The 17748-nt window shown below is 47.3% G+C and overlaps 1 protein-coding gene across 2 annotated transcripts; it reads left to right on the plus strand.

Annotated features, from left to right (window-relative positions):
• Positions 1-594: 594 nt before the first annotated feature.
• Positions 595-16369, plus strand: DNAJC27 (DnaJ heat shock protein family (Hsp40) member C27). 2 transcript variants are annotated; one of them, XM_044450338.1, is made up of 7 exons: positions 595-827; positions 3070-3152; positions 3744-3813; positions 7276-7440; positions 7796-7918; positions 10700-10860; positions 13242-16369. In XM_044450338.1, the coding sequence occupies exons 1-7, from the start codon at positions 759-761 to the stop codon at positions 13372-13374; spliced, it is 804 nt and encodes a 267-aa protein (XP_044306273.1). In that variant the 5' UTR covers positions 595-758; the 3' UTR covers positions 13375-16369. The 2 variants fall into 2 exon arrangements, with proteins under 2 accessions (XP_044306273.1, XP_044306272.1); XM_044450337.1 differs by having other exon boundaries at positions 596-836.
• Positions 16370-17748: the final 1379 nt, after the last annotated feature.

Genomic DNA, 17748 nt, shown 5'->3' on the forward strand with positions numbered 1-17748 from the left:
GTATCATTTTTGAGTGCAGAACTTCAGTTCCACGGCTATATACTTTTCCCAGGTGATGAAAGAAGCTACATTTCTAGTCAAAAAATTAAGAAACAAGGAACGCAGCGTGTGACCTGTCAGTCGTCTCCCCACACAGACCATACCCAGCCCTTTAAAACAAATCCAGCGAGCAGACCAGGAAAAGCTACCGTCCCGTGGTTGCGGCCGCAGGAAAAGCGGCAAAAGCAGCCCTGAGAACCGCTTCTTAAAGCTATGCCGGCTCAGGATGATGGGGCTTGCAGTCCCGAGACACCTGCAGGACGACAGGCTGGGAAAGGCTGATTTCCATGACAACTCCATCCGTACCCCACGTGAGTTCAATGGGTCTTTCTTCCCAGACAAGTCGCTCTGCAGTCCGAGATCCGCTTACCTGGGAGGGGGGCCCGTTGAACTCACTGGAACTTACCCCCGAGTAGACACGAACGGGCCCCGCGCCGTAACTACGGCCACTCTCGCCAGAGGCAGGCCAGTTACTCTCGCGAGATTTCATAGTTCCCGCGTGGTTGGCCGGAGGAGCGTTCTCAGCGCACTTCTCGCGAGATCAGGGAGACGCGAAGCGTTGTGCGGGCCTTAGTGGCGGCAGTGCCAAGCGAGCCATGGGGAGCGGGGCGGCGGAGGTCGAGGTGCGGGTGAGGGTCCCGAGCGGCGGGCCTGCCGAGGGCCCTTGAGCCGTTGTCCTGCTTCGGTGAGGAGAGAGGCCTCCTCTCCTCCCCTCGGCGATGGAGGCGAAACGGAAGGAACCGCGCAAGTCTTTGCGGATCAAAGTCATCTCCATGGGCAACGCGGAGGTAGGCAAGGTAAGCTGAGGAGGGGGCAGAGAGGAGGCGCTTTATTGGCCCGAGGCGGGGAGAATGACAAGCTGGGCAACCAATCAGGTGCCCCTGTCCGTGTTGGCGGTTAAGGTAGTTAAGCTTGGCGTGAGGCGATGTGCGCCAGTTCTGTGGCAAAGCGCAAAGGCTTTTGGGAAGAGGTGGTCAAGGTGGTCCTTCAAAATGCATTTTTTTCTTTGAATACCCTGCCCTTCTTTCAAGGAGGGTAAAGTGCATTATTCAAGGCATCTTCCCCTCCCCACTTCAAAATAATTTGGTACATTATTATTCGATCCAGTAGCCAAAGCTTCTTCACAAACCCCCTGTGAAGCAAGTTAGGTCAGTTATAATTTTTAATTAAATTGACATCACACTGCAAAAAGTAGTCTTGAAGTGCCTCACACTGCCAATTACAAAAATCCATCATTATTATATTAAAATATAATAATATACTTGATTTTGTCGTTGTTATAAACCACAGCCAGTGAAGTAATTCAAGTAACTTTTGATATAAAGGTATCAAAAAGTTAATGCAAAAAGCGTTCATCCACAATGGCTACTATTTCTCTCTGCACCCCTGAAGTGTATATCACAAAATCAGCCCACAACAATTGAGCTATAAATAAAGTACCAATACCTGGGAAAATAAGTATGGTTTTGCCCAGCTAACTTGTTTCCTAGCCTCTGTAACACCTTTTAGAATTCTATTTAAAATGCTCCTGTCTTGCTTCTGCACCAAAATCTATTCTCAAATGATTAGAATGTTCAAAACTGAATAATAAACCAATTGAAACTGCAATCAGTTACAGAAATGCAAATTAACGAACAGCTTTCAAAAGCTCCTACTCTCATGTAAAGGGATGCTGACACAAAATTGTTCTAGGTGGAATCCTATGTAAGCTCACACTCTTTATTCATTCATGTATTTGCCTTATAAAAACTGGAGGGGTTGCTGTCAATAATTGAAACCATGAAGTCAAATGAATATGATAGAGTGGCATCAATTAAAAAGAATAGGAACATTGATGACAATTACAATTCTAGAGAAGGGGGCAGTTCCAGTAGAGTTTATTATTTATTCCAATAAATACTTTGCCATTTATTGAATCTGAAATAAATCGCATATTTCCCACCAAAGATTGTCGCAAAGGCCTGGTCCTAACTCACTCCTAGGGTGCTGGTGGCAACAGGGATGGTAGTGCCTTAATCCCATTCTTTGCCCAAAGTATTTGGGTGTGGGGCAAGGTCTTGTCCCCAATTCCTGGCTCAGTGTTTTTATTTATTTATTTATTAAAACATTTCTATGCTGCCCCTTGCCGAAGCCTCGGGGCGGTTTACAACACAATAAAATACAAAAATAACAATATAAAATTAAGTGTTGCTCCGTTAGCTTCACGGTGGAGTGGCAGGCCTGGCCGCCCTGGGTACCCCCACCCACTGCAGCGCACGGGCGCCGTAAGACAGGCCTCGGTGAGCAGCCCTGAGCACTCCTGGCGTTGGCAGCTGGGCCCGGGCAGCAGAGGGAAGTGCCTGCATGAGGCCCTGCCTTCTAAAAGAAAATGAGGAGGAGGGTAGGCAGATTTCTCTGGGGAGGGCAAAACAAGGGCTCACAACCAGTGCAGAAGTGTGGACCTACAGCTCGCACCAGCTTCAGCCATTGGCCATGCTGGCTGGGGATGATGAGAGTTGCAGTCCAATGCCCCTGCAGGGCACCAGGTTAAGGAAAGCTATACTATAGAAATGGCCCTGCCCTGTGTGGCCAGTGGCCTCACATTTGACTGGCAAAAGCCAGAGGAGCGCTTCCAGTAATGCATATCTCAGCTAACGAGTAAGTTTTCATATTATCTTAAATGTGCCCCTCTCTTGGCTGAGCCAGCGCAGTGGTCCTGCTTTCTCTTTCTTCCTTCCTTCTGTTGTAGCTTGATAGAATGGCCGCTGTGGGTGACAGTGATCACACTGCATATAAAAGCAATAAGGCTAAACTGGGAAACTTACATAACTGTTTGGGAAGATACAAATTATGGATCTTTTATAATAGAAAATGGATATTCTTAACTGAAAATAGCATTTATATTTGCTTACATTCTACATGTACCAATCTCTCACACACATGTACTCACACACATGCACAAGATGCACAGTGTAATTAGCTTTACAAAGCAATTCATACAACAGATTGAATAGACAGCTCAGTCAAATTCACTGTTCTTTTGCTTTTTAGAGCTGTATTATAAAGCGATACTGTGAGAAGAGGTTTGTGCCCAAATACCTTGCAACAATTGGCATAGATTATGGTGTCACCAAGTGAGTACCCTTCATTCACCGCATACAATTAATTACAAACAGCAAGTCCTGAAAATAGTCCAATGTGCCGAGAACCCATGTGAAATATATGTATATATAGAAAGACTGGAAGTCATGTGCTGATTGCTAAGCGACTGCAGTCAGTCATTTTGCTGTCATAAGACTGGTGAAAATCAGCATTTGTTGGCTCGCTTGCTTGTTTAAAGCTTTTATATCCCGTTCAATTACTACATGTTGCACCTTGGAAAAGAAAGTGTTTTCTGTAGATAGTCAGGTTATATATGACATCGAGAATATTTTGACTGCCTAAAGAAACCCCTGCTGTAATACTAGTGGAAATGAAGGAAGGAAGGAAAAGTGGAAGGAAAATTTGAAATGAACAGTAGAAGGAAAATGTATACTCTCATTTAGGGTCTCTTTTCACCGATCAGTATCCAATTATTTATTCTTTTCACAAATGAACCCTGCAATTTTAGCTTTCATGTTGTCATGTTTGCTGAGCCTTGTGTTGGAGAACAGCTGAACTTGGTGCAAGATAGAAGGGCATTTGGTATTCTTGTGCTTGAATTTTAATGGCCATCTTTCATTCAGAGTGCAGGTTCGGGACCGGGAAATCAAAGTGAACATCTTTGACATGGCTGGACACCCCTTCTTCTATGAGGTAAGCAAGATGGCAGTTTTCTGCCTATGACCTCAGCACATATATCTAGAATTTTTTTGCCCTGAAAAGCTAGACATCTCCATGGAATATAATGAAACTAGAATATATGTTAAAATAAGCATATTGCCATATGTTGTTGTTGTAGCCGTTAGTTGCAAAGTCACATCCGACCCATTGCGACCCCATGAACAACATTCCTCCAGGCCTTCCTGTCCTCCGCCATCCCCTGGAGTCCACTTAAGCTCACGCTGACTGCTTCAGTGACCCCATCCAGCCACCTCATCCTCTGCCTTCTTTGCCGTCAATATTACCATATACTTTGTTTAAGAGCACTTTATTGTGTGTGCATTTCTTATTTGTAAATGTTTGAATGGATCTTCTTCTGTTCACTGCCTTGAGAGAGTTTCACCCTCAAAAGTGGCCTTATTTTTTCCAAGTAGATAAATAATAAGAACCTAAGCCAAGCTGGATCAGACCAGAGGTCCCTCTAGCCCAGCATTCCATTCATATGGCAGCAAACCAACTGAGCACAGGATTCCAGAAGCGGGGTATGAGTGCAACAGTTCCCTCCTGTCCAAGCTTCCCAGCAGCTGGTGTACACAGGCATATCGCTTCTGATACTGGAAGTAGCACATACCCATCAAGACTAGTAGTCACTGGTAGCCCCCTCTTCCATGAATCCATTGAATCCCCTTTTAAAGCCATGACTGCCTTCTTTGGCATTGGATTCCATCGTCTGACTGTACACAGTGTGAAGTCATTCCTTTTATCAGTCATGAATTTCAGGCCAATCGGCTTCACGAATACCCCAGGTTCTAGTATTATGAGTGTGGGAGAAATAGTCTCTACCTTCTCTGCACCATACATAATTTTGAACACCTCTATCATGTCTCCGCTCGCTCGCCTTTTTTCTAAGCTAAACAATCCTAGCTGTTGTAACTTTTCCTCATCTTGTTCCTTGCCCTTCTCTGCACTTTTTCCAACTCAGTAATGTTCTTTTCCTGGTGTGGCAACCAGAACTGTACCCAGTGTCCTAAGTGTGGTCACACCAAAGATTTGTATAAGTGGAGTATGTTCTCGGCAGTTTTGTTTTATGCATTTCTCCTCTTGTTCTTGGATAATTGCAAGAGATGGAAGCATTTTCTTTTGTTTTCAGCCAACCATAGCTTATCCACAGTAAGCGCTGTCTGTTTGAGGACTCTGAATTAGCAGAAACTTGATGGCTTCTCAACAGCAGACAGTCATTTGATTTTGTATAGCCAGAGGAATGTGTGCTGGAACAAATGATGTCCACTTGTGGTATTTTTCTCATTGATCTTTAAACATCTTGAGTGTGTCCAAAAATATCCAAAAAAGTTGTATTTCTATATGTATGTAGATTTTTATAGCATCCCATTTCCATAGGCTCTGGGCAGTGTACAAGAGATTAAAACAATAATTAAAATTTCAACTAAAAGCAAGCATGAAACTAATCTGGGGAGGCCTGTCAAAAGAGATGCATCTTTAACTCCCTCTTGAAAGTAGCAGTCTGGGAGGTGTGATGCATCTCCTGGCAAGCCAATCCACAGTTTGCACATTAGAAGCATTTACGTGCTTTGCACAAACCTGTTTCCATCTCTTTTTTTATAAGTTTTATTCAAAATTATAACCCTAAAACAAAGAAAAACTAAAAACAACATCAATCATCAGAAACATCAGACCTGCTGGGTCAGCCCCCACATTTTTTTCCATTTATGATAACTTAGAAACAGATTTAAATCTATATGAAGTCCCGTTTCTCAAGCCAGTAATAAAAAGAGTCCCAAGTTTGATAGAAGTCAGTATCTTTCTCCTTCAATGGCAAAGTCAGTCTATCTATTTCTGCACAGTCCAAGATCTTTTTTAGGATCAGTTCGTCGGTGGGCCTGTTTCCATCTCTTCTTCTGTGGCCTCAAGGAAGAGAGTGGAAATACTGGCTTCCGTTTTCCTGGTTTAGAAGTTGTCTTTAGGCTCACCAAAACTAAAACTAACCACAGTTCATTCTTGTTTGGATATAACAAGCCATGGCTAGTTGAAAACAGAAGCAGATGCTCCCTGTCGCCTTCTTGCGTTCTTCCCAAAGGAGGAGGAAAAATCATAGAATAGTAGAGTTGGAAGGGGCCACAGCCACCGCGTCCAACTCCCTGGTGTTGCATGAGTTTCACGTTGGTTCTTTCATATGGTACTAAATTACAGGTCAGTATGGCATTACTCTGTTAGGTTCCAAATGGTTCTTTCAAAAAGGTTGAAGTGCTTCTGTCACCTGCTGTTCATAAGTTGAGTACTCAGGTGACCCTCCTACAACTCAAGTGGAACTTCTGGGCATAACATAAAATTCACATTAACCCTCATCCTTATTGTACCCTCCCGGCTTCTGAAGACGGAAGGGATGCATCAGCTTGTCTCACCTCCTTACTATAGCCATGCTCAGGCAGATTGTACTTGAAGCAACTCCTGTCGAAAATGCTTCTCTTGGCATGGATCAGATGATAGCGTTGTGGGTGAGTCCGAGACTGAGAGCCCGTGTAGTGCATTGGACTGCGACTCTGGCGGACCCAGGTTCCAGTTCCCACTTGGCCATGAAGTTCACTGGGTAACTTGGGGATAGTCAGTCATTCTTAGCCTGCTGTACTTTAGAGGGTTCTTGTGAGGGTAAAATGGAACTATGTAAGCTGCCTCGGGTACCTTGCAAGAGGAAAAAAGGCAGGATATAAATGCAGTGTGATGATAATACAAATAATACATCTGCATTTGTCTGCCTGGGTAGATTGTGACAGATCAGTTCTATGTTGGCCCTCAAGTGATGGGAACTTATATATAAGTTACGTTCTCATATAATGCTGGTCCTCTATTGTCTACACTGGCTACTGATTGAAGTCTGGGCCCAGTTTTAGGTGCTGGTGATGACCTATAAAGCCCTAAACGGCTTGCGCCTTCTGCCCTATGAGCCCTGCCGCCCCTTGAGATCCAAGTCAGAGGCCCTCCTCTGGGAACCATCCTTGAAAGGGATCAAGAGGTGACTACCCAGAGGAGGGCCTTCTCTACGGTGGTGCCCCGATTGTGGAACACGCTCCCCAGAGAAATACGCCTAGTGCCAGTGCTTCTTTCCTTTCGGTGTCAGGCGAAAACGTTTTTATTATCCCAGTATTTTAATTGTTAATTTGTTTTAGTGGTGGCTTTATATTTTAACATTGGATGCTGGGCAATTGTTATTGGTTTTTTTTTAATTATTATTAATTTGCTGTAAACTGTCCCTCGACTTTTAAGTATGGGATGGTATAGAAAAGTTTTAAATAAACAAACAAACAAACAAACAAACAAACTTGACCTATAAATGTCAGACCAGTGCACTGATGAGGTGTGGTACTTGTGGCCAGTTAACTTTGCTGGGGCTTCTTGTTGGTCCTTAATATCCCGATTGCTTTGCTTCTGTGTTCTGTTTAGGTGCGCAATGAGTTTTACAAGGACACCCAGGGCGTCATCCTAGTGTACGATGTTGGGCAGAAGGAATCATTTGATGCTCTGGACATGTGGCTTGCTGAGATGAAGCAGGAACTTGGACCACATGGAAACATGGAAAACATTGTCTTTGTGGTTTGTGCCAACAAGGTAACCATTTCTAAGAGGACCGCGTGGTGTAGAAAGGTTCTTGTTTTCTGGCCGGGACTCTGATTTATTTATTTATTTTATTTATTAAAACATTTCTGTGCCGCCCCTTGCTGAAGCCTCGGGGCGGCTTACAACATCAAATAAAATACACAATACATTAAAACAATAACAATTAAAATATATACAGTAGAATAAAATAAGCCTCTGATAACACCTACAGAGACTCTTGGGCAAGAAAGCAGCGTGGTTTGGTAATGTCATGATGTGCAGCACTGGCTTTTAAGAAGACAAAATCATGGACTGCAGGTCAATAGGTATTAGTTCGGATCATGTATTTCTCCCATTTGTGTTTTAGATTGACTGTACCAAGCTCCGCACTGTAGATGAAAGTGAAGGTCGGCTGTGGGCAGAAAGTCGGGGCTTCCTTTATTTTGAGACCTCAGCCCAGACTGGAGAAGGAATCAATGAGATGTTCCAGGTAGAATCTGTCATGCCTTCCTGCAGCCTTTTACTTGTCTTCTAACAGAAGCCTGTGCCTGGTGTGATCTACTAAATGAGAACATTGAAACGACACTTTTCAGCCTTCATATGTGGGGTGCTGTATTTCTGCCCATTTCACAGACTGGGAATTGCTAGTAGGTGCCGTATTGAAGCAAAGTTTGATTCAGCTGTAGGCTGAAAATTCTGAATGAAAAAATGCAGTAGTCATGATGTTGATGAAACTTTGTAATTACCCCTTTGGGAATTAGCATTTACTCACCCATAATGTTTTGATGCATATTTTGGTTTGGCAGGTAAAACATGTGCTTTGACTAAAAATAGACTTGGCTCTGAACAAGAAATAGATAACGTGTTGATGGGTGCCTCCAACAGATCAGGCCATGTGATGCTTTTCACCCCAGACTCACTTCTGTGACTATACCAGAGATAAAAATGGTGGTTTGCAACCAAAATCTGACAGCAAACCACCATCGACTGCTGAAAGGAACAGATTTAGCTTGAGAACACATTGAACGTCACTTTTTAAGCGCTCATCGTGCTAAAATGGCAGGTTTGGTGCAGCTTATGTTGCTTCTGCCAAATTTCATGGTACAGCAGGACTGCATGTTTCCTACCCAGTGATAAGATATGCCAGGACTACAAGCAGCGGGAGCAGTCTTTGGGAAATATGAGTGGTGTAAGTTTTTAAAGGGTCTCCAAGAGAGTTTGTAGATACTGAGCCAATTAAAAACAGTTTGGAGGGAAGTTCACCTATCATTACTGCTTAGTAATTTTTTCCAGATTGCAATACTTCGGGTACAAGCCATTAGTATTTCTGTAACTTTGTGCTTTTTCATCTTGAATTGTAAATGTCTTGAAGATTCTAAGTCATGCTGACCTGTTTTGTTTTACTTTTAAATCCTTTCATGGACAAAGCCCAAAACATCTTAGAGCAGGGTTTCTTAAGCTGAAAAGTTAGACAGAGTTCTTTGCAGGATTAAGATAGGTTGTATGCTTCAGTCTTTTCAATAGGGATGCAAGTGGCGCAGTGGTTTAAACTGCTGAGCTGCTGGGCTGGTTGATCGAAAGGTCGCCGGTTCGAATTTGCACAACGGAGTGAGTTCCCATTGCTCTGTCCCAGCTCCTGCCAACCTTGCAATTCAAAAGCATGCAAATGCAAGTTGATAAAAAGGTACCACTTCGGTGGGCAGGTAAACAGCTTTCCATGCACCTTGGTATTTAGTCATGCCAGCCACATGACCATGGAGACTGTCTGCGGACAAACGCTGGCTCCCTCGGCTAGGAAATGGAGATGAGCACCGCCCCCTAGAGTCAGGCATGACTGGACTTAATATCAAGGGGAAACCTTTACCTTTACCTATGCTTTAGTCTTACCTCACATTTGGAATGTTTCCAGGCAAGAATGGGCCAGTGCTTTGGATCAGCAACAGCAGCATTCCACTTATTCCCAATACTCAAAGCAGCCTACAACACTGAAAACATATATAACAATTAGAGCATAAATAGGGGAAATATTCAAAAGTTAGGGTAACGGAGGAGGCTTGTGTGGAGGAGAGAGAGGCAAGGGTTAAAGGCTGAGAGATATCAGGCTGACACAGGTAGCCTCCAAGGCCTCGCAGGGAGGAAGGGAGTTGCTGCAGGCCTGGAGTTTGTCAAGGATCGACACAACCACCAAAGTTAGCACCTAGGCCAGTGAAAGAGATTCGCTTTGATGTCATCTCTGGGAGCAAAGAAACCTGGTTGCTCAGGAAGGGGATAAAAAGGAGGGGTAGCTGCACTGGTCACAAAAGTCTCTGGAGCCTGCTACTCATGAGAAGACCAATAAGTACTGGGAAAGTTGTTAGGATTTTAGGTCAGCTAGCTGTTCTTGTTTTAGTGCCTGGGGTGGCCAAATGATGTAAGGGATTTGACTAAGTGCTACTATAACATTTAACTGGAAGCGGCTATCCACTTTCCCCTTTCCCATACCCTTTCCCTTACCTTTGTGTAAATTGTAGCTGTGTGCACTGTTGTGTGCATGTACTGTTGGATGTTGCATAATAAAACTCCTTTTCCCCAAGTCTTGGGTCGCTGTGTGCTAATCCAGTGCGGTTTGGCTTCTTAGGAAGCGAACTTGGACTAGTTGGACCCTAGTGGCTGCCAAGAGGGGGGAACTCTTAGCAGCGCCATGGGGGGGGGGTACTTCGCCCAACCGTTACACTTAGAAACATAATTTTAATATTCTACTAATGTAATTATATAAAATATCGACGTTATAAATGTTAAAAATGTGTAGAATAAAAATGGTCCTATGCAGGCTCATTGCCAGAACAGAAAGGATTTTGCTTACCACTGAAAACGTGGCAGGGAAGGTCCCAATCTGGCCTCCCTGGAGAGGGCATTCCAGAGCCTTGTCACAGCCGTCCAGAGGGCCCTTGCCCATCTTCCGCCTGAGCATGCCGATAAAGGTGGAGGGACTGAAAGGAGAACCTCCCCAGAAGATGATTTATTACTGCTGTTATTAACATTGCACTCATGCAAATGAGGGCGCCTCTTCAGCGGATGGGGTGTACTGCCGGCCCTTCGCACTGGGTGTAATCGAATGCTTCAGTTATACCCAAAGCCAGGGTAGGGCGGAATTTAGCCGTCTCCTCCCCAGTCACCCTTCCATACCATTTGAAGGTCTTGCTTCAGATTTCTGGGCAGCCGTTAAAATAAGGGTCGTGGAGCAGCAAGGATATATGAGAATGTGTTAATGTTGTCTTCTGTATGCTTCCAGACTTTCTACTCTGCCATTGTTGATCTGTGTGACAACGGTGGAAAGCGCCCACTGTCCAGCATGAGCATCAGTTTCACCAAGGAGCAAGCGGACACCATCCGGAGAATCCGCAGTAGTAAGGACAGCTGGGACATGCTGGGTGTCAAGCCAGGCGCCACCAGGTAATGGGGCCCTCAGGCTTTGGGCAGAGGGGCTCCACTGCTGCGGTAAAGCCAGCAGTGGAGCTCCGGGCTGGGAGGGAATGGGAAAGGTTTTGGGGGTGTCCTGATAATTCAGGGGAAATAGTAAGGGGAGGGGGGTTTTTCTGTGTGGGAAGCTCAGCTGGTAAGTAAAGCCTCTCTCCCAAGCAGGTTTGCAAAATTTCTCCCTTTGCTGGTGCCATATACCTGTCTCTTGCTCCTAATAGTGGCAGGTACCCACTGCCCATTGGCAGCATCAGTTACTCCTAGACGGTGGGCGCATTCACACACGACGCTAAGCCATGCGACGTTCAAGCCTCTCACCTTGAACCCTGTGCTCAGGCAGGCACTTGGTTTCCAGGCATACATGGTTTCCATGCTTCTCCTCCATCTTCCTTCCAGTTGGGGGCCAGTATCCCATCAGTCCCTGTTGCTCAAAGCCAATCCCAGGGTGCACTGCTCCTGCCCGGGTCACTTGCCTCCCCCTCCCCTAGACATGGCCTCGGCCAGCTCCCCTCCCCCCTCCCCCCGGGACTCAGTGAAGTGACTGCCTACTTGCTAGAGGAGCACTCTTGCTCCAGAGGGACACTGCAGGAGCTCCCCCCGTGCTCCCATGTTCTGCACCAACATGCAAACACATCTCCCCCCTAATCCCCGGCCACGTGTCCCTGCCCCCCCCCCCCACCCCGGACTGGCCCATGCTGTCAGAGGCCACCCCCCACCCCGGTGCAGCCAGGACATGGAAGGCATCAGCACAGGCACCCATGCCAGGGCCACGGGGTGTGCATTTTGGGGCACGCTTACCAGAGAGTGCCTGTCCGGTCACCTGCCTGGGGAAGCGTCCTCGCAGACTGTTAGGGCAGTAGTTCTCCTGCAGCTGTTGCAGGGGGACAGTGGGGCGTGCTGGGAGTCCTCGAGACTGTCGGGGCCATGCAGGAGCAGAGGCGAGAGCAGGAGACACGGTCGTCTCGGGGCGCTGGCTCTGATGCCAGTGCCTGTGCACAGCCCCCTCGATCCCCACGTCAAGGCCACCTTCGCGCGAGGAGACCTCTGGCTCCCAGGGTGGCACAAACGCTCGGCCATTTCCAAGCGCTGCTCCAGTAGAGTTGAGCAATGCAGCACAGCTGTCTTCACGGTCACTGCTGCTGGCGGGGGAGCTGTGGCGCCGAGCCCCATTGCTGGCAAGACCCTGTGGCTGGCGCTGGGCCACCCAGAAGCCACCTGCTGGCGTGGCAGGGATGGAGCTCAGCCCTGCCGCCCAGTTGCCGGCTGGATTCAGAGAGAGGGGAGCTCAAGGAGGATGCGCTGCTGCAGCCGCAGCTGCGTGTGCCACAGACCTCCATGATCTAAACCTGGAAACGTTTGTGGGTTCGGAATGCGGAACAAGCAGCGGTGAAGCAGGGAACCTGAACACAAGCACCCTCTTGCGTCTCTGTGTGGTTCTACAAGGACTGGACACACTGTGCTGCGCATGTTTGCTGGCGGCCGATGCGGCGAGAACACATGCCCCGCCATCGCTGGCCATCGCGCATGAGCCTGCTTGATGCGCATGCACCGAAGCCACACGCCAAGTACTGGTATCCGTCCCTTCCCCGTCACGCTGTGAAAGAAGCAGCGGGCTCTGAAAGGACCCTCCAAAGCAGGGGTCCGCAAACTTTTTCAGCAGGGGGCCAGTCGCAAGGTGCTGGCGGTGAGCACAGGCCGACAAGGTGGTGCCAGCGGAGGGGCGCAGCAACCAGAGGCAGGAGGTGCGCTGGGCGAGGCAGCGGCTTGCTCGTGCTGAGATCATTTTCTCCAAGCAAATCCAAAACGATCTCCCCGTGAGCAAGCTGCCACCGGGCGCACCCACGGCGAGGTGCCAACTTACTCATGAGGAGATAGTTTTCTCTGAGCAAGCAAGCCACGCACCGGCAGCGAGTGCAAAACCTGGGGTGGGCCAGTTAAATGGGCATGGTGGGCCGGATTTGGCCCACAGGCCATAGTTTGAGGACCCCTGCTCTGCAGTCTCAAATGATGAAGATCAGCATTCTTCATGTTGAGCTGCACGGCTGGGGAACTGCATGAGATGAAGGGTTCATGGCCTTCCGAACAGTGGACATAGCGATAGTAGGAGCAGTTCATCCACCTGCTCGATAATTGTTGAGGCTGTTCTTTTCTTGCTTGGCTGCTTTTATAAACAAAATGACTCATGCATTCAGAAAGATAACACGACGGTTTGTGGGTTCCACCACCCAAGTAATTTCAGTGCTCTCTCCTGGGTCCCGAGGATCAAGCCAGGACGTACCCGGCCACCTCAAATCCCACCGCTTTTCATGTTTGTGGTTCTGATGGCAACTCTTGGGGCATGTCTGTCTTACCTGCAGGGATGAGGTGAACAAGGCTTACCGGAAACTGGCCGTGCTGCTCCACCCGGACAAGTGCATGGCCCCTGGCAGCGAGGACGCCTTCAAGGCAGTGGTCAACGCACGGACTGCCTTGCTGAAAAACATCAAGTAAAATGGGGAGGACACGCTCTCGCCCACGAACAAGCTTCCCAGCCCCTGTGAGAAAGCAGCCTCCGTCCCTTCCGTTTCAGGCCAGACAAGGGGCAAGAACCGGTGGAGCCGCCGCTGCTGCTGCCACCGCCGCAGGGTCAGTGCAGGTTGCCTGTCCGTGGTGGAATCCCACTCCACTGGAACGCCTCAGCCCTTGTGGAGGAAAGGGAGGGCCAGTTTCCGTGGCGGCCCTGCATTCTGTTATCCCAGAAGCGGTGCATAAATTCAGCCTGCTGGTTACTGTGGAGTCGCTTCTCTTGGCCCTGCACTTGGTCATGTGCCCTTCGCCTCGGATCCACGTCCTTGAGAAGTGACCTGTGGGCCCTTGCCTTTCCCCGCACCGTGGCTGTTTGTGGCAGCCACCTGGCACCTTTACTGGTTTATATGATCTCTCACACGTGCACACACACACGCATGGATAAGAAAACATGGCTGCTGGAAGTGGAGCACTGGCGCTGTTATGAGCCGGATATGGATGGGGCAGGAGATGGGCTGCTCCACTCGCCACTGGAGCCGTACTCTCCAGGCCTGTGTCTCTGGTGTGTTCGCTTTCCTTCCCTGGGACTAGCAGGGCTTGTTCCAGACCCCTGCCCTTCCCTCTTCTCTCATGTGGGAGTCACACACTGTGGCCCAATTCCTAGCTTACATTCCAGCCGATTCTGAATATGAATCAGCAGACAGGGAATCCATGTTCAGTGGAAGGAGAGATTTGAAATCCCAAAGCTAGGAAATCTGTTTTAGCCTTTCAGGTGAAAAAATGAGGGATTTGCATTTTCCAGATCACTCTCTTAAAGCTGGTGATCTAATTAGTGAATATGGGATACGGGTGCCATTGTCTTAGGATACGTTTGAATCTGGGAAGTAAAGTAGTTGGTTTCTCTGTGGAAAGCCTCTCTCTGTATCTGACTCCTTCAGAACTTGGTTGCCAGTGGGCTGTTCTGGCTAGCACAGGGGCAGTGGTTCTTCTAGCAGGTCTTCATCTCTCCCTGCCTCCTCTTCCTCCATTCTTCCCAACAGCGCCATCTGGACCACCACATGATAATATAGCGGGAAGTAGAGGAGAGGTGGAGAGGCATGTAGGCAGAAGTGAGACCCCTTCTTGGCTGTGTCTCCTCCCAGTTCCCCAAAATAATAGATGAGGGGCAGAACAGCGGCCTGGTTTGCACTGGGGGGGGGGGCATGAATCGACCCACGCCTGCACCCTGGAGCCAGCAGTTGCCAGGTCGTTACCTGACGCTCTCTCGTGGGTCCCCACGCTTCCGCAGACTGCTTTCAGAAAACGCTGCCGCGAGCAGTTTCGGTCAGGAGAGGCCCTTCTGCAGGAGAGGCAGCCCTCTCAGGGTGGCCGAGGGCGAGCCTTGCAAGGCCGCTGGCCTGGGCAGCCTTTACTGCGAGCTTCCGCTTTCGATCAAGCAGTTCAGGGAGCAAAACCCTTCCGACCTTGGCCTTAATTCAGTTCTACGCTGCAGTGTGGCCATACGCCTTGAGCAGTGGCGGTTTTAAGCTTGCAGACTTCTGCATATCCCCAGTGATGTCCCAGCATCTCCAGTTACCCTCTTGACAACCGGAGCTCTTGTCTTCTGACCGCCGTGAATGCCCCCATGTGCTCACGCATTCGCTGTGCGTTTTCGCAGTTGCACTCTTCTGCCTTCTGTTTTGTGCTCCACACGGCGGTCTGCGTTCTCACTGCTCTCTTGTGCCAACTGATGCTTCTGTTCAGAAGTTGACTTCTTCTGTTGACGTCCATCTGCACCACCCCGCTGGCTTAGGCTGTGAGCCCAGTAACGGGTCTTTGCTGTCTACAGCCTGGAGCTTGTGAGACGCTATAGCTCTTAGCGATCAGTTCAAAAGACAGCAGGATTGCCAAACAGAAGTGGTTTTTAATTCACTGTAAATGCAGGAACACCTCAAAGAAAAGACACTGCTTGTCCTTTTGAAGGCTGAGAAACTGGTCTGTCAGTTGCCCCTCCCTCTGTGTTATCTTGCGCACTTACACAAAAGGAAGACCAGCAGTCAGGACAATCCAGGAGACCTGAGCTTACACAGGGCAGGTAGGAGGTGGAATCCAGTGAGATTTCTTCTGCAGTGACATTTTTTCCCTGTTACACCACAAATTAATTCTTCTAGTTCCATTCCGAAGTTACTGGTTCCTATCCTTGCTTTTGGGTGAAGAGCTTTTCTTTTCTTTTTCTTTTTTTTTTTGCCAAGGCTATTGAAGTTCCAGTCAGCACTTTGCAGGAAAAATTGCATGGAGACTTTTTTATTCTGTGACATGACACCTTGCTTGAACCCAAGTGCAACACAAAGGAACTGAAACACCAAATATTGTGAAAGTGGTGTTGTAGACTGGTCAGACCTGGGCCTGGCAAATTTGCCTGGTTGGCAGGCCACTATGCTCTCAGATGCTAGTTACTAAGCATTTAATGTCAATGGTAAACTCTGCCGACACTAGTATAATTTGCCACATGCTGGCATGCTGCTCTGCTTGAGGCCTGAATCAGCAAGGAAAGGGTATCTGCATGCAATAGTGAACAGAATGATTGTGCATGAGCATCTGGCCCCCCTTCCTGTTTATAAGCCATGAGCAGTCGTAACCCGGCAAGGGCTCCTCCTGCCTTCACACCAGAGCTTGGTGCAAAAGAGTTCATTTGCTCCTGAAGGAGATCAAAAGCAAATGTAGGCTGGTTAAGCTCTAAGCCATAAGGACGGGACCTCTTTTTCAGAGCATTTCCAGAGCAGCCGGCATCCTTCCTTGCGAGTTGTATGGTTTCAGTGCATTGCATTAATGCAATGCAAACAACTTACAGCAAAAGATCCTCAACATCAACTGAAAGTGTTGGTCGCCTAACATGAGCCGATGGAAAATGCTGAAATGTCTACACCTGCATGTCCTTGTGTAGAAAACCTTGAAGTTTATGTATTATTTTTTTACAAGATTAAATAGGATTTAAAATGCAGTTGGTTCTTTCGCTGTCCAACATTTGAGTGGCTTTTTCTTCGCTGTACAGCAAAGCGGTTAAGCAGATTGCAAAAACCGAAAAGCAGCATACCGCACAGAAGCATTGTTGATGACAATGCCACACTTCATGGTGATCTAGTACTACAGAAATGCTCTTCCCATGCCCCCAAGCCAGAATGCTCAGCAGTCATAAAATGGAAATGAAGAAGTGCAAAAATAATGGGCAATTTTGGTCACCTCCGCAATGACCAGGCAGATGCATGTTCTAGCCATGACAAGTTAGATTTCTTTATGCGCTGATCTACTGTGTCCTGCAGCAGTTGGCTCTAGAACAGACCAGAAGAGGCCAGAATCTGGAGTCAGTGCTAGGTCAAACTACCTGGAAGTTGTGAGAACAGTGCTACCAGTTTTACATTATGTCCACATCCCAAATTCCCAAGGAACCAACTACTAGGCAGGCTGTGAGCTCTCCCACAATGGAGGCATTCGGGATGCAGCTGGACAGTCATAAAAGGGATGCTTTAACTTGGAGTCCTGCATGGAGCAGGGGGCTGGACCCAATGGTCGTTTGGACCCCTTCTAAATCTACAATTTTGTGATTAAGGAAATCCAACACAGTAACTTTTCATTTCAAAAAGGGAAGCTCAACAAATAGACCCGATAAAAGAAGCTGAAAGGGGATTAAATCCCTTTAAAATGGTTACTCAAAACAACAATAGGAACTCACCTAGAATGTATACCATGTTAGGAAAGGTAGCACCGCATCCAAAAGATTACCAGCAGTAATCATACCTAAAGATTACTGTTAGAAAAAAAGTTTGTTTTATTTATTATTTTATTTATTAAAACATTTTTATGCCGCCCCATTCGCCAAAGCCTCGGGGCGGCTTACAACAATAAGTTAAATAATCATAAATTAAAAATATAAACATTAGAATAAAATATAAACATAGAATATAAAATAAGCCGCCCTGGCCAGATAAAATTCAATAATATTAACATTTAAAATGCTGCTTAAATAAAAAGGTCTTCGCCTGGCGCCGAAGAACAAATAACGACGGCGCCAGGCGGACCTCTCTGGGGAGCGCATTCCTTCCTTCCTTCAGAAATTGGAGATCTTGCCCAAAGGAAGAGGAAACAGTGAAAACTTCCACAAAGTGTAAGCAGACAAGAAATGCAAAACATTTTGATATCACAACATCAAGGCCAAGAATAGTTTTTAAAATAGAGTACAGGAGACAACTAGCTCTTGGACAAGCGGAATTAAAGGGGCACTAAATAGAGGATTAAAAGATTGCAGAGAAGCCAAATGAATTCTCTTGATTAGCCTTCACTACAGAAGCTTTCTGTCAGGAATCTGTGGCTGAACTGTTGTTT

Source organism: Varanus komodoensis, unplaced genomic scaffold (genome assembly GCF_004798865.1).
Source record: "Varanus komodoensis strain SLA01 unplaced genomic scaffold, ASM479886v1 scaffold64, whole genome shotgun sequence".
Lineage (NCBI taxonomy): Eukaryota > Metazoa > Chordata > Lepidosauria > Squamata > Varanidae > Varanus > Varanus komodoensis.